Source organism: Etheostoma cragini, chromosome 16 (assembly GCF_013103735.1).
Source record: "Etheostoma cragini isolate CJK2018 chromosome 16, CSU_Ecrag_1.0, whole genome shotgun sequence".
Lineage (NCBI taxonomy): Eukaryota > Metazoa > Chordata > Actinopteri > Perciformes > Percidae > Etheostoma > Etheostoma cragini.
The window spans coordinates 10,308,493-10,330,050 of NC_048422.1; the positions used below are offsets into that span (position 1 = coordinate 10,308,493).

At 41.1% G+C, this 21,558-nt stretch overlaps 1 protein-coding gene across 2 annotated transcripts in view; it reads right to left on the reverse strand.

Moving 5' to 3' along the window:
* Positions 1–311: 311 nt before the first annotated feature.
* The window catches only part of LOC117959477 (low-density lipoprotein receptor-related protein 2-like), a 28,138-nt gene continuing 6,891 nt past the window's right edge, over positions 312–21,558 (reverse strand). Inside the window, exons 14-45 of one of the 2 annotated variants that reach the window (XM_034896643.1) lie at positions 20,902–21,120; positions 20,450–20,596; positions 20,061–20,309; positions 17,972–18,202; positions 17,697–17,845; positions 16,088–16,187; positions 15,804–15,998; positions 15,346–15,630; positions 14,917–15,132; positions 14,478–14,660; positions 14,106–14,228; positions 13,703–13,858; positions 13,160–13,375; positions 12,826–13,055; positions 12,496–12,625; positions 11,898–12,091; positions 10,190–10,376; positions 9,314–9,526; positions 8,998–9,181; positions 8,695–8,896; positions 8,411–8,575; positions 7,921–8,172; positions 7,523–7,750; positions 6,918–7,052; positions 6,269–6,470; positions 6,037–6,162; positions 5,425–5,532; positions 4,069–4,302; positions 1,504–1,538; positions 1,232–1,473; positions 876–972; positions 312–421 (exon numbers count right to left, since the gene is read on the reverse strand). In XM_034896643.1, coding sequence (XP_034752534.1) covers positions 356–421; positions 876–972; positions 1,232–1,473; positions 1,504–1,538; positions 4,069–4,302; positions 5,425–5,532; positions 6,037–6,162; positions 6,269–6,470; positions 6,918–7,052; positions 7,523–7,750; positions 7,921–8,172; positions 8,411–8,575; positions 8,695–8,896; positions 8,998–9,181; positions 9,314–9,526; positions 10,190–10,376; positions 11,898–12,091; positions 12,496–12,625; positions 12,826–13,055; positions 13,160–13,375; positions 13,703–13,858; positions 14,106–14,228; positions 14,478–14,660; positions 14,917–15,132; positions 15,346–15,630; positions 15,804–15,998; positions 16,088–16,187; positions 17,697–17,845; positions 17,972–18,202; positions 20,061–20,309; positions 20,450–20,596; positions 20,902–21,120 — 5,699 coding nt within the window. In that variant the 3' untranslated portion in view covers positions 312–355. Of the gene's footprint in view, positions 422–875; positions 973–1,231; positions 1,539–4,068; positions 4,303–5,424; positions 5,533–6,036; positions 6,163–6,268; positions 6,471–6,917; positions 7,053–7,522; positions 7,751–7,920; positions 8,173–8,410; positions 8,576–8,694; positions 8,897–8,997; positions 9,182–9,313; positions 9,527–10,189; positions 10,377–11,897; positions 12,092–12,495; positions 12,626–12,825; positions 13,056–13,159; positions 13,376–13,702; positions 13,859–14,105; positions 14,229–14,477; positions 14,661–14,916; positions 15,133–15,345; positions 15,631–15,803; positions 15,999–16,087; positions 16,188–17,696; positions 17,846–17,971; positions 18,203–20,060; positions 20,310–20,449; positions 20,597–20,901; positions 21,121–21,558 lie in introns of both variants that reach the window. The other variant, XM_034896644.1, reaches the window with a different exon arrangement.

Consider the following 21,558-nt stretch of genomic DNA (forward strand, 5'->3'; position numbering starts at 1 on the left):
CGGACTCTCCCGATTCCCAGTCCGCCTCTGGGTGCCTGTGCTACCATTTCTAACCACCTAAACTTAAATTTAAAGCTAAAGCTAGGCAGCAGAAAAGCTGATCACATGTATTCTAGTAACCACAAAGATCCTCCATTTTCAAGAGAATAAAACAGGCTGAGACAGATTTTTGGTTAATTTCTATCTCATTTTTATTGCACCAAAAGACCACCTTCATTAGCAGATTTAAATTTAGCACCACAGAAATGCATCCGTACACGACTCCTGGGGTCGACAGTCTTTTGAAGCCAACCATGAAAATGTCAGGCAACAATCCACAGCAGCTTATCCAATGCCATATTTCAGAATGCAGAACTTATTTGACTTGTCTTAACTTTAACGCTAGCGGTGGGTTCTTCACATCTACTGGTGACTCGAGCTCCTGCGGACAAGAAAAGATTTTCCCTGAATTTACAAACTAATGAAGGCAACTTATACCCAATGCAATGAAATGTATTTCATATATAATAGAAGAAAAAAAAAAATCACTCCGATTGCCATTAGCTGCTCTTCATTTTAAAATACTTTTCTAAAGAAATTCAAGGGAATTGGATATTGTAAATCAGTTTGGAATTAAGATTTTGTCAAACTTCCAAGCTACACACAAAGAATTAACATTCACACTCAATTCCATTTATACACAAACCATAAGTTAAATATTAAGACATGTCTTCATTGGAGACTCATATTTCTGGAGCAAACTAATAAGGCAATTGTAAATTAACCAGCTGGTTTAATATAAAAATAAGCTACATCAATGGTTCATTTTCTTAAATTCAGAAACACCTCTGCTCATTGATATAAAAACATATCCACTCAGTGGCCTAAAGTATTACCTCAGAGTCCGAATCGTAGTGTTCAAATGGTAGGCCCATGTTGGCCATCAGATTATCTTTCTCTGTTGATCTGCTTCTGATGGGCAACCAGTCTCTCCTGTTAATTTGAGATTTAAAAAAAAAAAAAAAAGTAAGGTCCATGAGTTCCAGCACAAAATATGTCTAGCAGTGACGCAATCCAAGTCCAACCAAACGCTACAGTAAAAGACTGTATTTGCAGCACATTTAATTTTTCAAGTGGACAAACTAAACAATCTGGCTGAATGCATTACAGCCCACCACTCATTTTAAAGTGAATTATCAGTGTGCAAAACATTTAATTAAAATAATAAAAACTCTCCCTCATAGTCACATACCTTTTAGCGAAAATATAAGCAGCAGACATTAATGCAGCAATGAGAAAGAGGACACCCAGGATCACACCCACATGGCTTTTCCCAGGTTCTGTATCTTGACAGGACTCTCCCTTGTAACCAGCCATGCACTGGCAGCGAGTGACTTTGCCTTCTGTGATGCAGTTGCCATGACCGTTGCAGCGTTGGAGATCACAGGATACAGAGTCCTTAACCGAAAGAACAGAGTTCTTTTCGGTGTTTGACGAAGACTGGATAGGGCGGCCATTTCTAGATTTGCTGCCGAAAGATGAAGAGTTTGGCTTTGGACCTGAAGAGAAAGTCAACGTTAACAAAAAGGATACATCTTTTTTTTTAAATGTACTGCTATTACTTGCCGAAACGTGCGATAAAAATGTCCCCACACTGGATGCATCTCATCATTATACACTTATCGTAACCTCCTGAAGTCTCGTCATCACTGTGTGATCACACATGAGGCTTGCAGAGGAGACTTCAGGAAGTTACTTTGCTAAGCACAGAACACAGGGCGTTTCTCAATACCAAGTAAGCAAAGAACGGACTTGTGTTCTTGGGGAGACCGTACTTGCTAGCTCTACCTGGAAGACTGTACTCGCGAGTTCAAAAGCACACAAAACACTGTTGACAGTTTTGAGACGAAGCGTTCTTCCTGTTATTGCGCAACACCCCCAGCATAGAGGGGCTGCCACTTTATAGTTAGCTTTGATGTGTGTACTCATAATAAAGCATGCACGATCACCTTGCACATCGCCTTGTTGTTTTGTTACGTTTTCATCTAACGTGCTATTAAGTATCACGGGCCAATAACTGTATAAATAACGACACAACGGCGAGAAGAAAACCTTGTAACATATTTCGGGATTCACTTTTAATTGAAATCAGAAAAGAAACGTTAAAATAGGTATCAAAATTATAGATGCACTGGGTAACGTTAGCCACTGCCGTCGGTATACTTTACCGAGAAGCAGAATAGGAGCCTGCGAGTGAGGAGAGCCAGGAGGAGGATAGAGGAGAAGGATAGAGGAGGAGGGGATATATCCTATAACAACAGCGGTAAAAATAGTTTTAAATATCTTACAATTGTGGACCTGGCTTTCCTCTTCCATTGTTGCTGCTGCAGTGGTCTGTCTAAATGTGGGGCCAGAAGGGTCTGTCTAATGTGGGGCCAGAGGGGTCTGTCTAAATGTGGGGCCAGAGGGGTCTGTCTAAATGTGGGCCAGAGGGGTCTGTGAGCTGACTGACTGGCTGGCTCGCCAGAGTCATCCCCGGCTGGCGTAGCAAGCTCGCCCGCCGGGGGTTGTGGAGCTTTCCAACTCCGAAGGCTTTTTTAATTCACCATCAATTTTTGTTGAACTGCCTATATTCACAATCTACACAGCTGATTTCTCGCCTTAAAACATCCCAAAAATGAATTTATTGATTTACTAATTGACGTAAATTGTGACAATCTGTGTACCAAAACCATACGCGCTTTGCACCCGAATTGAATGCTGGGATACCGGCCCGGCCAAGTTCACACAAGTCACCATCCGATGTATCCTCGGTAAAATGGGCGTGTCGAGATCACATCCGGGGACTTTAAGTGTTCTTGGCGAAATGCTAACTTGTGTATTGGGTCAGTACTTTGGCCACCAAACATGACGTTTCACAAGAACACAAGTCCATAGAAGAACACATATTGAGAAACGCCCACACTGTATAATGTCTTTTACTCTTAGCTTTCTTTTTAACTGATTAATAGAGATCCACAGGAATTTAGGCCTGCTGAAAATGACATTTTTGGCCAAAAGAGAAAAATGGCCAGACCCAGAAATATATACTCATTTTCCTCTCAGTTGATCTAGTTATCACGGTACTACCCAGCAAAGGCCGATCATGTCAGCGGTGTGGAATTTGACAGAACGCTAGGGGATGTGTGATTTCCAGAGGGTTACTTGCAAAAATCTTTGTTTACTTGTCCGTTGGTTTGTGCCTCGAGCCGGCACGTACGTTTGTGTGTGAGGGTGGGTGACAGAGCGAGGGAGAAAGTGAGAGAGTGCCTTCTTTTAGCGTTGGAGCGAGTAGTGACTTTAGAGTCATAGTGAGAGAAAGTGTCTCCCTTGTGCTTTCTAACCAAGGTGGGAAACCTGTAGCAGGAAAAGTTAACCCTCTCCTTGATTTTATGGGGAACCATGAAATGACTGGGGGGGGTGAATACACAACGCTGCCAAGCACAGCCAAGTGACGTAAGTGTAGCTCAAAAGTTTTTTTTATAAGTTTGTGGTTTTTCAATTCAGATTCATTAAACCCATTAAATAAATTAAAAGAATATTAATACAAATATACAAAAAAAATATTTTTGGTCCAGTGCATCCTGAATTTTTAAAATATATATTTGTTGCATCTCTTTTTGGTGTTGTAATTTGTAGACGTCCCTCATCACTCGTCATACTGCTGGTAGCAGCAAAGAGCAGAAGCCAAGTGTTATTAAATAAACTCCTGCTGTACTTACAAACTTTCCAATCCATCGTTTTGTGACTACATAATCTATTTGTACTATAGTAGAAGTTTGGCACGATTTTGGCCATTATTAGTGGTGTATTAAGAGATATACACTTGGTTCCAATAACTGCATTAAGTTAACCAGCTGTTAACACTAACTTGCCCATTGTTCGATCCAGGGGGAAAAAGCTACTGGAGGTTGTTTGGCTCGAGATTGTTGTGCAAAGGACCCTTGGGTGAAGTTACTCCGAACCATCACTTTAAGTTTAATACTATTTGCTACTGCACTTTGGCGAAAGTTAAGCTTTAAATATTTAAAGATTTGGATGACAACTCACAGTCCTGTTCATCCGACTGGTCTGGACAGTCCACGTGTCCGTCACAGAATTTGCTTCCGCTGATACACTTGCTACCATCAAAGCAGGATTCTTCCCCAGTGGAACAGTTGGAGAGCGGGGCACAGGAGGTGGCATCGACGGCGTAGAAACCCTTACCACATTTACACATGCGACCTCCCGGATAGGGCAGGCACAGATGGAGACATCCACCGTTGTTAGAGCAGCGATTAGTTCCTGGAATAAATGGGTGAAAGAATTTGCAACTTAAGTACCATAAAAGCTTTACTGTCCCTGAAATCAAAAGTGACGGTTTTTCACACTTATAAGACAAACAAAAAATTAATTCGACATCTACATGATTTAAGGTATTAATTAAAGTGGCTGGGAAGAGCCTTCAATTGATTTTTAATATTAGCTGTCCAGTGATTTCAAATTTATGAATCACTTATTACAAATTTATCACTTCTGGCCAATAAACATTTTATTTAAAGTTTTTGGTATTTCACAGGTCTCAAAGGGTTAAGAGCATTTCTTGTTTTTTTATATAATATCCAAATTAACTTCCATAATAGTTGCTCATCTTTGCTCAAGAAGTTTTTGTAATATGATGCAAAGACACGTCTGTTGATCTAGTGTAATTTGGGGATTAAACTGCTACAGAGAGAGTCGCAAATTGTGTGTATGTTGACCTTAATTCAGCATCACTATTTTAAGAGTCGCAAATTGTGTGTATGTTGACCTTAATTCAGCATCACTATTTTCCACTGCAGCACACAGTAACAGAATGGGATCTCCCACAGCTAGCCAAGAAGCTATCACATCACAGACATCTATTCAACCCAAACTGAGCCTGAGCCCAGTTTTTTCATGCTGCCCTTGGTATCCGATAACGTGTTTTGCTGCTTTGTTCAGAAATGAGGAAAGTTGACTTCAGTATTATTTTGAAAATTTGCATAAGGACGTTACTTTTTTTTAAAGTCATGTTTTTGCTACTGAAAGGTCATGTTTTTGTTCCCCTTGGCATTTTATTTTGGTTATTTCATACTACAGAACAGTCATTTTATATACATCCTATCTTGGTTAACCTGACATCTAGTAGCCATCAAAGGTTTTCCTATTGGTGGGACTTCTGTTGAGATCACCCGTCTGCGAACGGGCTCCTTGTCAACGATCTTCCTGAGTTTGTGTATGTTGTAGCTTCCTAGTCAGCTGTGCGTGTTTCGTTTCACCCCTTACCTACCTGAGAGCTGTTATTTACCGACTACTCTGCATGCCTCCCTGTTGCAGACCGTAACTGTTGACAGAGTCATTGTCTATTTACTCAACCTGACGTGCTAAAGCTTGACGGACACCTACCAGACTGACTGTCGTTGCTGTAGGCTTTAACTTCCACCACACTGGTTTTTGTCTCAAACCACAGTTGGTTTGGCTGGAGACCGTCACTGAACCACAGTTTGGTTACATCTACAAAGTTTGGAAACAAAACAGTTGCAGCAAAAAAAATAAAAAATATGTTCAGCATGAAAAACTTTGTTTATAAATAAAGAGATCAGAAGCTACTGGTAGAGTGGGTAGTGAGGAAATATGTTCACTAGTAAGACTGATTAAAGACTAAAGAAAACAGGTTTGATGAGAAGAAAAGATGCTGTGATTACAACTGAATGTTTCAGGTTGTAGAAGAGTACAGATTGCAGAGAAGTGGTTGACTAAATAATTCATTGTTAAATTAATCTGTGACGGCATCTGCTGCCTGAAGGGGAAGAAGACAGATGAACCAAAAAGGTGAATGCCATGTATGAGAAATTAAATTCCACTAGCAGGACTGAACAGGTTATTAAGGTGGAATAGAAAGAATGTATTAAGCCAAGAATTATCGGGGAGTGGGGGTGGGGGGGGGGGGGGGGGGGGGGGGGGGGGGGGGGGGGGGGGGGGGGGGGGGGGGGGGGACTTCTATGCTTCCATCCTTACCATTGTCCAGGGTGACCCAGAGGAGGATGTTCTCAGTATGTGTCAAGGAGATCAGCAGACCTGGCCCTGTGTTGTACTGTTTATATCCTGTTCCATCCACTGAAATGGAGCTGATAACACCTTCACCTGGAGAAAGAGTAACCAGACAGGTAAACACAGGCACGCAGAACAAGCCAGCAAAATATTCTCTTAATAATTCATCAAGTTTGTGAGATTCTTTTTTACTCCTCACCTGTGTCAGCCCAGTATACCATGGTTCCTTGATTGTTAAAGACCAGCGAGGTGGGCATGCTCGACTTCCTCCACAGCACTACTTTGTTGCGGCCATCCATCCAAGCGCACTTCACCTCTATCTGGTTCTTCCCTCCAGCCACAAATACTGCTGTGTAGCAAAGTCGTCCAGAGGGGGGATGCAATGCAATGGATGTAGTGCCCTGGAAAGGACAATCAAGACCTGGGCTAATTTATCAGAGGTCCAGGATGTTTCTGACATTTATACAACGGTAACTAAGGCCTAAAATGTAATAATTGTAGTGCAATAAAGTAGAAAAACACAGGCAAACACACAGCAAACAGGGCACATCCTCACAAGATGGCCCTGTACCAACATTTTGTGACAACTTCATTTTCTTTACATGCCGTATAAATAAAGAATCAATTATTCTATTAACAGGCTTTTAGTTTGTTCAATTAACATAGCAGTACAAATAACTCCCAGGAGCAATGCAACAAGTAATGCTATCCTACATTAAGACAAAAAAAAAAAAAAGGACAACGGAAATACCTGGAGTTAAAGAAAAAAATGTATATAGGGAGAAAGGAGTGTGAATGTCAGGAGGTAATAAAAAGATGAGCAACCCGTAAAGCTTAGCCTCCTTCACCTTCAGTGATCCCTGCAGCAGCGAGGTGGTGTAGCCACCATGGCGGGACGTCACATGGAGATCAGGACTTGCAATGCTGCTCCAGTAGAGGCTGGAAGTCACCCAGTCAACTGCCATAGCCGTGACTACATCATCCTTGTGGGAGAGAGGAGTTTACTTTCCAGATGTAACATTTCACCAGGGAGTGGCAGTTTTTTTACGGGAGTATTGCTGGCCTAAAAGTGAAGCTAAATAAGAGTGTAACTGTTGTGAACAACATGAAATGTCAAGTGCAAGGAAACTCATTCAAAATAGACATTTCAAACTTAATTACACCAGCCTCTACTCCTTACCTCAATGCATTTTTTAAAGATCTTTCAAAAATAAAAGATTACAAACCTAAAATAGGCATGTTTGATTGAACAGAGCAAATTAAACTAAAAAAGGTCATTAAGTATTTTTTGTCAGTCCTTATGTTAATTTTAACTTTATAGCTGGCTTCCATCAAATAGCATGACAAAAAGCATGAAACATGGGTAAACAAACTATTTATAGCCTTAAAATAAAACATTTTTTGCCAGCATTCAAGAATTTGTAGTTTCCTTTTAAAAGCCAATGATGCCTACCCCAAGATTTAGGATTTGTCCAGAGGGTGTAAGCGCCTGTCTCAACCTGGAGCTGCTCAGTTTCAGCACATCGACAGACCCTTGTCCTGCATCAGCCACATACAGAGAAAGCCCCTTGATGGACACGTCCAGTCGTGAGGCCTCAGTTACCCCGGGCAAGGCTAAAGCTCGACTGCCTGGCATTTTCTTTAGAGGAACACCATCATGACGCATGGAGTACAAGTGAATCTACAAGTAGTGGGAGAATGGGGTTAAAAAAAAAAGGAGATGAAAGTAAGTAGCAGACTACATAAAAAAAAAAGCCTCCAACAAGAAAGGAGAACTTAGTCTCTCAAATTTTTGGTGTGGAATAAAGGCCTGCAGGTTATCAGGTCTTCACATCTAATAAGATCATTCACCTGATAGACTGTGGTATGAGACAAAAGCAGGATGAATGTTGAATCCACAGGCAGTGAGCAAGTAATCTTGTCCTTAGAAAGAAGCAGACCCTTTGGACATCGACAAACTGCAGTAGGCCCCCTCTCAGCTGGAGCTCCCAGAGACCCCAGTGCTCCAGACTTGCTCATCGCAGGGGCCAAGAGGCAAAGGTGGGAGCAGTGTAACTGGTCACAGGGACTGGATATGGCTGGCTGGGAAAGGGTATGCATCAGCTGGGGAGAGAAGAAACGTTATGCATCATAACCGACTTAATGCAAACTATCATTTAGTTGCAAGGATAAACTACTGAATGAAAAGTTGTATTCTTGAAACCGGTTAACTTTCTTAGACTGTCATGGATAAAGCCAACAATTACCTATCCATAAAATATAAATAAATAAGTAAGTAAGTAAGTAAAAAAAATAATCAAGGTCTCCAGGAGTTACAACTATAGCATTAGGGGTTACTCACTTTCAGCCCAAATGGCTGCCCTGGTCTCTTGAGAAGAACCTTTTGGTCTTTGCCGGTGTTCTTGTCCGCAGAGCGGATCGTTCTTCTTTTAGTGTCAGACCAGTAGACTCTGTCATTGAAGACCGCCACAGAAAAAGGGCTTGGGGTTTCGTCTAACTGGAGGATCTAGTGAGAAAAAGTTACCACTTACGTAAACGAATGACTTCATCATCATGTAGACTGTAACACCTACGTAACACTATGCGGGTCAGTCAAATTGGTTTCCATAAGAAGATCATATTTACCTTAACATTGTCGCCATCCAGAGAGGCCGAGCCAATGCAGCGCAGCTTCTCATCGGCCCAATACACCCGGTTATCCAGGAGGTCATAGGACAGACTGACTGGCCAGCTCAGGGCTCTGCTTACCACAACCTTCCTCTTTGAGCCGTCCATCCCAGATCGCTCGATCTGAGGGGTGCTGCCGATCTCAGACCAAAGCATCATCCTGAGAATGTGTATTATACAATGCATGAAATAACATATGGGGTTAAACAGGTTTTAACAAAAAAACAAGAATATTTGTTTTTAGGCATTCAAGCACCTTACCCAATGTGTGGCAGCAGAACCAATGAACTTGGCTGCTCCAGATCTTCTCCCAGGACCACAGTGTAGTCCTGAGGTCTTACTGCGTTGTCGCTGAGCTTCACAGTCAGAATCTGGCCCACCAGTCCATCCACCCAGTACAGGTTCTTACCAATCCAGTCGACCGCAATGAAATCTGACTTTACTCCTAGGAGACATTTTCACTTCTCTAAATAATAATTTCGCTTGATGGCTTAAACACGTTCAGTTTATAATTTTCTTGAGGTTCCGGACAACACCATGTTACAAAAACTGTAGAGTTCCTGAGACAAAAACGTACCTTTGATGAGTGTCCCTTGGCTGTCGGAGTTCATCATGTCAGCCCAGCGGATGCTTTGGTAGTCGGGGCTCAGCCAGTAAACTCTCTGTTGAGCCCAGTGATAATCCAACGAGAAGACTGGTCGATTGGCAGAGGACAAACGACGCAAGGTGCCACTATGGACTCCCAGTAGTAAAAGCTCTGACTGCACTGACGCCAGAAGCAATGGCTCGTCTGGAGATGGAAACATATCCAGTAAATTATTCTGGTTCTTCTGTAGAGTGGGTTACATAGGCCAATATAACGGCACAAAAACTGAAGAGGAAAGATTCTGTACAAAAACAAGCAAATTTTCCTTTTGGCACAAGATAAAAAAAAAAAAAAACACATTTGTCTCTTTACCAATTTCTGAAGTATAATGTACATTCTCCTCCATTTGGGCCCGAATAACATGAACTAATCCATAAAGTACTTAAAGTTTCAAATCACTCCATAGTTTACTAGATTAGTGAAAAATTTGATCGCTGAAACATCCAAAGTTTTACAATCAGCAGCTAAAAAGCACTGCATTCACATCACATAAGGCAACTTGACTTTTCCTTCAATAAGCAGAGACCGTGGGTGCCTCTCATGTCCCTTATTTGATAGCTCCTCTGCAGAACCAGAAGTTGTTCTGTCCCTCCTCTGTGAAGGACATCTCAAAGCCATTATTTACCACGAGGACAGAGCATTAAGGAGGGATTACAGAGGGGATATAAAAAGATACGAGGGCAGCGTTCCCAAAAGCCGTGCAGCTGAATGGTGGGACGGACAAAGACGCAAGGAAGGGAGGCAAGTGGAGGAGCTGGGGATGCAATTTAAGCAAAGTGAGAAGGACTCCTTGTCTAGACCTAGTACCTTTGGTCTTGCAGCTTTTTTTGTCAGGCTCCAGGTAGAAGCCAGGAAGGCATTGACAGACGTAGGACCCACGGCTGTTCAGGCAGGTGTGTTTGCATACGTCATGTGGTACTGCATTGCACTCGTCAATGTCCACACAAGACACACCACTGGACGGTAGTTTAAAACCTTCAGCACAGTAACACCTCTGTAAAAATGAGGGAACAATTATTTTTCATGAGTTTTGGTGAGCCATTCATGCAAATAGTCAAAATCTTGTGTTCAGTTATCTGGTTCTCCAGCTGCGACAGGATGATGAAATATGCAGAAGTGTCTATTTAAGTGTCACCTTAAATAGAAATTGTAGGTATCTATACTTTACTCTAGTATTATTTTACAACAAAAGCTTTACTTCTGAACTTTCTATTCCTTACATTTAAAAAAAAAAAAAAAAAAAAAAAAAGACTCTTTAATCCTATTTCTGTTCGGCTTGTTTTAATTCCGGCTTGTCATAATTTAAAAAAATAAACCGGAACCTATGCAGATAAATCACGCCATCCTGATAGAGTGAATGCGTTGCCCTCACAAATTCCTGCAGCTAAGCTTGGATGTACATTTACATTCCAATAAAAAACTATTGATGACATGCCTCTGAAGTTTACCATTACAATACTAAGCATAATACTAGTCCAATACTAAGCAACTAGTCATATCTTCCGCTACATGAAACATGTTAATGCTCACTAGTACACACATCTAGTTCTTCAATGTATTTGCATTCATTTAATTTTCATCAGTTTATTGATCCAATGGGGAAATAACTATTTACACTGTGTCCACACTTTGTTAGTTATCACAGACACACAGTGTCACACAGTGTCACACACAGTGTCACACACACACGCACACAGAATGAGTGGGCTGCCAGCCGAACCAGCACCCTGAGCGGTTGGGGGTATACAGTTCCTTGCTCAAGAGCACCTGGCAGTGTCCAGGAGGTGCTCTTGAACATTATATGTTAATTTTCAAAATTCAAAATTAACATTTTAATATAACTAAAGGTTATAATGACTGAAAGGATTTTTTTGGGGAGGTGGGGTAGTGCACTATAGGCCACTGTCCCATAAGCCTAAGCTTTTGTCCGTAATAGCATTCCCCCCCCCCCCCCCCCCTCTTACAGTACTTTTTTACTTTAAGTAGTTTCAAAACCAGTACTTTTTCCTTTCATAAAAGGCTTGAGAATATACTTCGACTACTACAGAAATATTTTTAAACCCTAGTATTTATACTTAAATATTGAATGTGAATACTTTGGACACCTAGAAATATCAACTATTAACCTCATAAACACCATACAAGTTTACGGTCAGTAAATTCGAATTCATTTTGCATCCTTAGGCAGTTCCATTATAAAAAATTAAAAAAACACTTACACATAAGAACCGTTCACACAGTACACAAAAAAAAAATAGTGGTTTGGCAACAGGATAAAACATTTTAGCCTGTTGAGTTTAAATTTAATTTTTGTTGAATGTTTTAACTATGTAGCAGAGTTATAAAAATAAAGCTCTCATGCCTAAACAAAGGCTATCTAAATGAAGGGCAGATCATTTGTGCCAATAGGAGCTTGCCTGCCATTCTAAGAAAGCATATGGGGGTTAAGTTGAGGACAAAGCAGTGCCAACAGCCCTGGACAGAAGAACAACCACAAATCCTCTTCTGTACTTACAGCGTCGTTTGGGGTGCTGACACAGTGGTGGTCACACCGAGGAGCTGATGGGCTGGAGCAGTTGCGTCGAGCACATCCCGCGCCCTCATCTGAACTATCGGCACAGTTGGTGAAGCCGTTACACACCAGGTGAGGGTCCACACACTCTCCGCTGCCACACTGGTAAAGGTGAGAGGGGCATTTCCTCTGGCTGCCTGTGAAAGCAGATGCATGTGATAAAATACAATTTATAGTATTCCCCCTTATATGTAGAGATTTAACCCCCCAAAAAGCAAACAGACAAACAAACATGGACCCTATGCTTACCGAAGCCCTATTGAGAGGTATTTAAATAGAATAGGTGTTCTTTTACCAAAAAGTACACCTCATTTTGGTTTAAAAATGAGTAGATCCTTATGGATAGACCTAAATGTTATGGCATACCCAATTATAAACACCTATAGACCAGTCAATATTAAAATGCATAGATTATCCTTGTATTACTAATTCTATCCAAAAAGGGCTGAATGCACCCAATGATGTAGTACATAAAAAGTGTCTGAAGCATATTAAGTCAGGAGCAAAGAAGCAGTGAATATTTGAGGACAAACATGCTCACATTTGTCCTCGTCCATGCCGTTGTGGCAGTCCCTCTTTCCGTCACACGTCCATGACAGAGGTATGCACTGACTGCTGTCTCCACACTGCCACTGGTATTCCCTGCATTTCGCCGTTGATGACATGCAGTTCTTGATAAAAATGACAAGACCAAGTTTCAGTTTTCAGTTTCTAACCGTACACAAAAAAGGTGTTTCCCTTATCCTCTTTGCAAAGCAAAGCTACCGTATGATAAAAAGATAAACGCTCAAGAAGCAAGGAAAAGTTCCCTCAAATCTTGCCTCTACTCAACACAGATTTAAGTCACCTCACGCCAACGCTAGTGGCTTACCTTCTCGTCCGACCCATCTTTGCAGTCGTCTTCGCCGTCACAGAGCCACTCTTTCTGCAGGCACACGTGGCTGTTTGGGCATTGGAGCTGTGTCATGCAGCGTGGGGGTCTCGTGCAATGCACCTCATCAGAGTGGTCACTGCAGTCAGCATATCCATCACATCTCATGGCCTCAGACACACACTGACCGCTAAGACAGCGGTACTGGTTAATCGCACAGGCCACCAAACCTGAAAAAATAAAAATAAAAAAATGTGGCTGATGTTTTATATTCAAACAATTTACACAAGATTGTTGGTTTGAGCCAAGTTTTCTAAATCTTGACATCACCTACCACACTTTTCTTCATCTGACCCATCAACGCAGTCTCTTTCGCCATCACACAAGAAGGTCTCTGGTATACAGCGAGTGTTGTTATCACAGCGCTGATGGCAGCCCTCAGTTAGACTTGAACAGTCCATTTCATCGGATCGGTCTTGACAGTCGTACTGTCCGTCACACACCTTCTCCGTTGGAATGCATCTGTTCCCGTGAGGACACTGGAACTCATCTGGGGTAGAGAAGAGAAAGCTCAAGACAGTTAGCTGCATTAAGAGCATTCAATTTTCAAATGTATTACTGAGTGATGAACTTGCATTTCCTGTTCTAAACACCCCAGTTTTCTGATGAAACCTAGCTGTGAACTAAATAGAAATCAATTTAAAAATCCATTTTGGAGGAACTCAAAACCTCACTAACCGTAAATCCAAAGTAAAGGCTATTAGTAATTTCCAATGACAAATTATTTCGGAACATGACAGTATTTAGTAGACATTTTCCAAGTAACTAAAAACACAGTTCCTTGCTTTAAGCCGGTTTTCAGATGTATCTAACAAACCTGCTTTGCACTGAGCAGTGCATCCCTCTTCATCTGACCCATCCTGGCAGTCCCTCTCTCCGTCACACACATGGCTGTACATAACACACTCCAGGCCATTTTTACATGGCTTGAAACCTTTGCGGCACATCAGTGGGGTTGATCTGGCACTGGGGGCTTTTGCAGAGAGAAAATATGTATTTATGGGTTATGAAAACACCAAGATTAGATTTTGAGAGCTGGGCAAAGAAATAGTCAAGTCTGGGACTTTTATTAACTGATACAAGTCACAGGAGCTTGCTAGCTGATGCAAATTGAGTGGTTAATTAAACCTAATTTTGTACCTAAAGGTTAAGATTTATAAGTTACTCGTCATGAAGACCATCCACTGCTTTTACACTTACTGTATTTTTTGTTGACTTACGTGGAGCAGTAGGATTTGCTGATTGACACCGCTTCTCATCTGAGCCGTCGGGACAGTGGGCACGACCGTCACATACTTTAGTCTTGGGGACGCATGCCCTCCGGTCGCTGCATAAGAAGTCGTCTTATGTGCAGAAAGAAAGAAGTCAATTTGAGGAAGGGTAAAGTTGATATACCAGTGGAGGTTAAAATAGCTATTTCAAAGCCACCCACTAAGTAGTATCTTCATTGTGAAAGAGTATTCAAATGTTATTTTTTACAGTCATTGATTTAAACTAGAGTACTTTTAGCACCTTTTCTTTAAAACTTTCACACAGCGAGCATTATTTTTGCCTAAACTGCGTATCATGGCCGTTGCTGGACTCAGACATACCTGGGTTTTTGCATTGGGCTATACAGCTATTTTCATCAAATCCATCAGGGCAGTCTCTTTGTCCATCACACAGCTGATTTTGAGAGATACACAGTGATGAACCTGGACAGAGAACTGAAGGCGTGATGCAAGTTGATACAGGAGTGTGAACAGGAGACTCTGTTGTTGCAGCAGTAACTGTGTCTGAAAAAGACAAAATGAAGTGTTATAAGTTGTAGCACTCACTGGCAGGATTGTTGGCTAGTTATCCTTAAAGTAAGCCAGAGAAGAAAAAAAGTAAACATGCATGCAAGTTTGTATTCAATTTATGCCAGTTACCATTTCCACAGATTAAAATTTAAATCACAGCTTTCGAAGTTGTTTTGGTTGTAGGGATTATGCACACATTTGTGTCAACACCTGTGGATCTATATTTTAAAAACTGGATTTGAAGACTTACCGCAGCCCACCTCGTCGGTGCCGTTTAGGCAGTCTCTCTCTCCATCACACAGGAATTTCTTTGGGATGCAGCGATTCCCATCGATGCAGCGGTGCTCGCAGCTCTTTGTTTGCTTCCAGCAGTCCAGTTCATCAGACTGGTCCCGACACTGCGACTTGCCATCACACACCTCAGCCTCAGGGATGCACATTTTCCCGTGGGAGCACTGAAACTCACCTGGTGTGGAGTACATATAGGTATTAATGAAACAGCATTATAGCTAAACTTCAAAGGGCTTATCTATAGTAGGCTACAGAGTGTTCAATAGTCTGTTGTGCTCTCCTATTTCTTCTGGTGCCCATAAAATTACGTTTGTGATGACATTTACTTATTAAATAACCGTTTCCTTGGCATTTATGAGATTTAATTAAACTTGTTAAGTGAAACAACCTTTTTTGCAGGTTTCGGAGCATCCCTGTTCATCAGATCCATCTATACAGTCATTCTCTCCATCACACACATGGCTGAATAAAACACACTCTTTTCCATCGATACATGGTTTTGAGCCCATGCGACACTTCAGAACAGTTTTTTGAGCTGCCGGTGAAGTTCGAGCTGTAGGTAAAGCTATGTTTGGACAGTCAACCTCATCTGAGCCATCCTGGCAATGAGAACGACCGTCACAAACTAGGCTCTTTGACACGCAGCTTCGACGGTCTTTGCAGCGGAAGTCCGCTATGGAGGATATAGGAATACAAAGGACACAAGTGGACTTGTATTAGAATTCTTTTGTATACTACCATTTTACAGAATGGATATTGAAGTTGTCAGTGACATATTTGTTGGTAACTTACCTTCAAAAGAACCAAATATATTACATTTGCTTAGCACCTAATCTGACTACTTACTTTTATAAGGGCATCTAGTTACACAGTTCTCATCATATCCATCAGGGCAGTCCCTCTTTCCATCACACAGCTGTTTTGGGTTGATGCACAAAGAAGAACCTGGACAAAGAACTGAAGGGCTGGTGCAGGACGGCTTGGTGGGAGGCTGAGTAAATGGCTTGACAGGTGCAGGAGATTCATTTGAAGGGACATTCTCTGCAATATTGGTCGAAGAATTAGAAACCGCAAAATGTGCTTCTTGACAAAGATCCTTTACCTTTGAAAACGTTTGAATGAACACTCACCACATCCTACTTCATCTGATCCATCCCGACAGTCTCTCTCTCCATCACAAACGTGACTAAGGAGAACACATTCTGCCCCATCTTGACACAGTCTGGAGCCCATGCGACACTTTACGATGCTTGCCCGAGCTGGAGGAGGAGTTGCATTCGGACAATTGACCTCATCTGAGCCATCCTGGCAATGAGAACGACCGTCACAAACCAGACTCTTTGAGACACAGCTTCGACGGTCTTTGCAGCGGAAGTCCGCTATGGAGGGTAAAGGAATACAAAGGACACAAGTGGACTTGTATTAGAATTCTTTTGTATACTACCATTTTACAGAATGGGTATTAAAGTTGTCAGTGACAGATTTGTTGGTAACTTACCTTCAAAGAACAAAATATATTACATTTGCTTAGCAACTAATCTGACTTACTTTTATAAGGGCATCTAGTAACACAGTTCTCATCATATCCATCAGGGCAGTCTCTCTTTCCATCACACAGCTGTTTTGGGTTGATGCACAAAGAAGAACCTGGACAAAGAACTGAAGGGCTGGTGCAGGATGGCTTGGTGGGAGGCTGAGTAAATGGCTTGACAGGTGCAGGAGATTCATTTGAAGGGACATTATCTGCAACATTGGTTGAAGAATTAGAAACCACAAAGTGTGCTTCTTGACAAAGATCCTTTACATTTATTACCTTTGAAAACGTTTTAATGAACACTCACCACATCCTACTTCATCTGATCCATCCCGACAGTCTCTCTCTCCATCACAAACGTGACTAAGGAGAACACATTCTGTCCCATCTTGACACAATCTGGAGCCCATGCGACACCTCAAGATGTTTGCCCGAGCTGGAGGAGGAGTTGCATTCGGACAGTTGACCTCATCTGAGCCATCCTGGCAATGAGAACGACCGTCACAAACCAGACTCTTTGAGACGCAGCTTCTTCGGTCCTTGCAGAGAAAATCAGCTGAGAAGGAAGGCATTTAATATTTATCAAACATTATCCAATAGCAACAATATAACAAAATAAATGTTTCCAGTGTGGTTGAGATCAGATATAAACAAACAGTCTTAATCAGCCAATGATCAGCCTTCTTACTCTTGTAAGGGCAACGTTTCACACAGTTCTCATCAGTTCCATCGGGGCAGTCTCTCTTTCCATCACAAAGCTGTGTTGGGTTGATGCATAAAGAAGAACCTGGACACTGAAATGAAGGACTGGTGCAGGATGGTTTGGTGAGAGACTCCGTAAAGGGTGTGACAGGGAAAGTGGCTTCATCTATTCGGACAGTTTCTATTGCAGTGGTAGGGGCAATCTCTGCGGCATCTAAAGAAAAATAAAAAATACACCACATAACATTAAATTAATGTTTAAAGTTACTTTTTAGTCACATCAAATCATCATAGCCATATGATTACATTAGGATTAATTACCAAAAATATAAGCCTCAAGTCAAAGATTTCTGGATAGTGCAGAAAACTTGCTTGCTTCAAACCTTGCAAAAGCAACACTTACCACATCCTACTTCATCTGAACCATCTGGGCAGTCTCTCTCTCCATCACAAACGTGACTGAAGAGAACACATCCAGTGCCATCTCGACAAAGTCTGGAGCCTAGGCGACACTTCAGAACATTGGCTTGAACTGCTGGAAGCGCTACGCTTTTACAGTCAACCTCATCTGAGCCATCATTGCAATGAGAGCGACCATCACAAACCAGGCCATTTGAGACGCAGCTTCGACGGTCTTTGCAGCGGAAGTCGTCTAGACAGAAAATTATGGAAAACGAATTAAATGTTAAGTTCAAGACAAAAAAAAAAAATTACAAAAAAAGAAGAAAAAATTATTTAAGATTGGAGAAATGCATGACATCTCACATTCAAGACTTACTTTTAGAGGGACATTTTTTCACGCAGTTCTCTTCATCAAAGCCATCAGGACAGTCTTTGCGCCCGTTGCAAAACTGGCTCGGAGTAATGCAGAGGTAAGCAGCAGAACGGGGACAGAGCACAGAGGGGCTGCGGCAGGCCGGCACAGTTGGAGCAGGAGGTGTGGTAGCACGAATGTTGTATAATGGATAAATATTTGGTTTGGATGTTGTCACGGTCTTCGTTTTGGCATCTTGAAGATACAGTAGTAATCACATTGTAAAAGTAAATAAAAAAAGGTGAGTTAAAATAGTATTTTTCAAATTATGTAGCCACAAAATGTCCAATCAATCAAATGTCTTTCTTCATGAGAACAACTAAGGCTTTTCCAATAAGTGACATTACATCTTGGATAACTCACCACATCCCTGTTCATCTGATCCATCCCGACAGTCCTCTTCCCCATCACACACATGGCTGTATAAAACACACTCTGAACCATCTTTACATGGTTTTGAACCCATGCGACACTTCAGGACGTTTGTTCGAGCAGCAGGTGAAGCTATGCTCGAACACTCAACCTCATCTGAGCCATCCTTGCAATGAGAACGGCCGTCACAAACGAGATTCCTGGAGATACAACTCCTACGGTCCTTGCACTTGAAATCCTCTAAGATTGAAAATTAAGGCAGAAAATTATAAAAGCTGAAAACCACTATCACTTTATCAATTGAGTGATTAATTTGTTTACTACTCACAGATTTAGAGGTACATTGCCTGTTCCAACAAAAATATGTAAAAGTTATATTGATATTTTACCTTTAGATGGACATGTGGTTACACAAAAATCCTCATCATCTCCATCAGGGCAGTCCTTTTTACCATCACATAGCTGGGTATGTGAGAGGCAGATTGATGTACGTCGGCACAGCACAGAGGGTTCACTGCAGACTGGAGTGTTGGGCACTATGGAAAAAAGTTATAATAATAATAATAATAATAATAATAATAATAATAATAGATAAAATTGAGTTAAGTATGTCCGATAAAACATGTGGCTTTCATATAAAATCCTCTACCACAAATTGCAATAAGCCAATAATGATCCACTTTTGAATCAGAAGCGTTTCTATGTGCTTTAACAAAGTACATATAGCATGAGCCATAATCACCACAGTGTAACAGAAAAAAAAAATTTGGTAAAAGCAACATAATGTTTAATAAAAGCATGCATCTGAATACATTGGCTTATCTGTGACATTACATCTTGATAACTCACCACATCCCTGTTCATCTGATCCATCCCGACAGTCCTCTTCCCCATCACACACATGGCTGTATAAAACACACTCTGAACCATCTTTACATGGTTTTGAACCCATGCGACACTTCAGGACGTTTGTTCGAGCAGCAGGTGAAGCTATGCTCGAACACTCAACCTCATCTGAGCCATCCTTGCAATGAGGATGGCCGTCACAAACGAGATTCCTGGAGATACAACTCCTACGGTCCTTGCACTTGAAATCCTCTAAGATTGAAAATTAAGGCAGAAAATTATAAAAGCTGAAAAACACTTATCAATTGAGTGGTTAATTTGTTTACTACTCACAGATTTAGAGGTTCATTGCCTGTTCCAAAAAAAATATGTAAAAGTTATATTTATACTTTACCTTTAGATGGACATGTGGTTACACAAAAATCCTCATCATCTCCATCAGGGCAGTCCTTTTTACCATCACATAGCTGGGTATGTGAGAGGCAGATTGATGTACGTCGGCACAGCACAGAGGGTTCATTGCAGACTGGAGTGTTGGGCACTATGGAAAAAAGTTATAATAATAATAATAATAAGAAAATTGAGTTAAGTATGTCCGATAAAACATGTGGCTTTCATATAAAATCCTCAACCACAAATTGCAATAAGCCAATAATGATCCACTTTTGAATCAGAAGCGTTTCTATGTGCTTTAACAAAGTACATATAGCATGAGCCATAATCACCACAGTGTAACAGAAAAAACAAAATGTTGGTAAAAGCAACATAATGTTTAATAAAAGCATGCATCTGAATACATTGGCTTATCTGTGACATTACATCTTAGAAAACTCACCACATCCCTGTTCATCTGATCCATCCCGACAGTCCTCTTCCCCATCACACACATGGCTGTATAAAACACACTCTGAACCATCTTTACATGGTTTTGAACCCATGCGACACTTCAGGACGTTTGTTCGAGCAGCAGGTGAAGCTATGCTCGAACACTCAACCTCATCTGAGCCATCCTTGCAATGAGGATGGCCGTCACAAACGAGATTCCTGGAGATACAACTCCTACGGTCCTTGCACTTGAAATCCTCTAAGATTGAAAATGAAGGCAGAAAATTATAAAAGCTGAAAAACACTTATCAATTGAGTGGTTAATTTGTTTACTACTCAGATTTAGAGGTTCATTGCCTGTTCCAACAAAAATATGTAAAAGTTATATTGATATTTTACCTTTAGATGGACATGTGGTTACACAAAAATCCTCATCATCTCCATCAGGGCAGTCCTTTTTACCATCACATAGCTGGGTATGTGAGAGGCAGATTGATGTACGTCGGCACAGCACAGAGGGTTCACTGCAGACTGGAGTGTTGGGCACTATGAAAAAAAGTTATAATAATTGGAATAGAGAAAAATAAGTTAAGTATGTCAGAGGAAACATGTGGCTTTCATATAGAAACCTCTAACACAAATTGCAATAAGCCAATAATGATCCACCTTTGACTTCATCAGAAGAGTTTCTATGTGCTTTTAAAAACTAAATTGCAAGCATGAACCAAAATCACCACAGTGTATTAGAAAATTCAACAAAATTCAGGAAAAAGCAACATACTGTTGAATAAATAAAAACATGCATCTGAATACATTGGCTTCTCTCCTTTAAAAGATCAACTCTGTCTGACCTGTACGGACATCCTTAAGTGCTGTGATTACACTGAACACATGACCTGTCACGGTCATGTCCTGGATGGGGCTCCCGTCACGCCGGTCCCAAAGCGTTATGACATCATCAGAGAGGGACAACAGAAAGGGCTCAAAGGCAGCAACGACTAAGCCCGAAATGTTCCATCGTCTGCCAGCTACGTGGCTTATTTCCTGAAGCAAACTCAGTGTTGTCAAACCTGTGAAAAGTAAGCTCATTCAACAGGCCTGTACTTTGGCAATACAGTATTTACTCTTAAAAATGTAAATGTTAGGAAATCAGGTCTTATACTATTCAACATCACAAGATTCAAAGAAACAATGATAAACTGCCTAACCCCAAAAGTCCCTAAAATACACTAAAAGACTAAAGACCAAATGTAGCTCACAGCAAATGTAATCAGTTGATCATTTTTATGTGGATGACATTTGAATATAACAAAAGGTTAAAGTGTACATGTACTCTTTTAAAGGATTTGTTTTTGTTGTTTTAAGTAATTGGGCACCATTTGATTTAGATGTAGAAAGTGCATGCACTACGGCAATCCAAAAAACAGAACTTGAACAGTCTTGTTCTTAGAGAAGTCAAAACTACGCACTAGACAGATGTACCAATATCTTGTTTCTACTTTATTTTA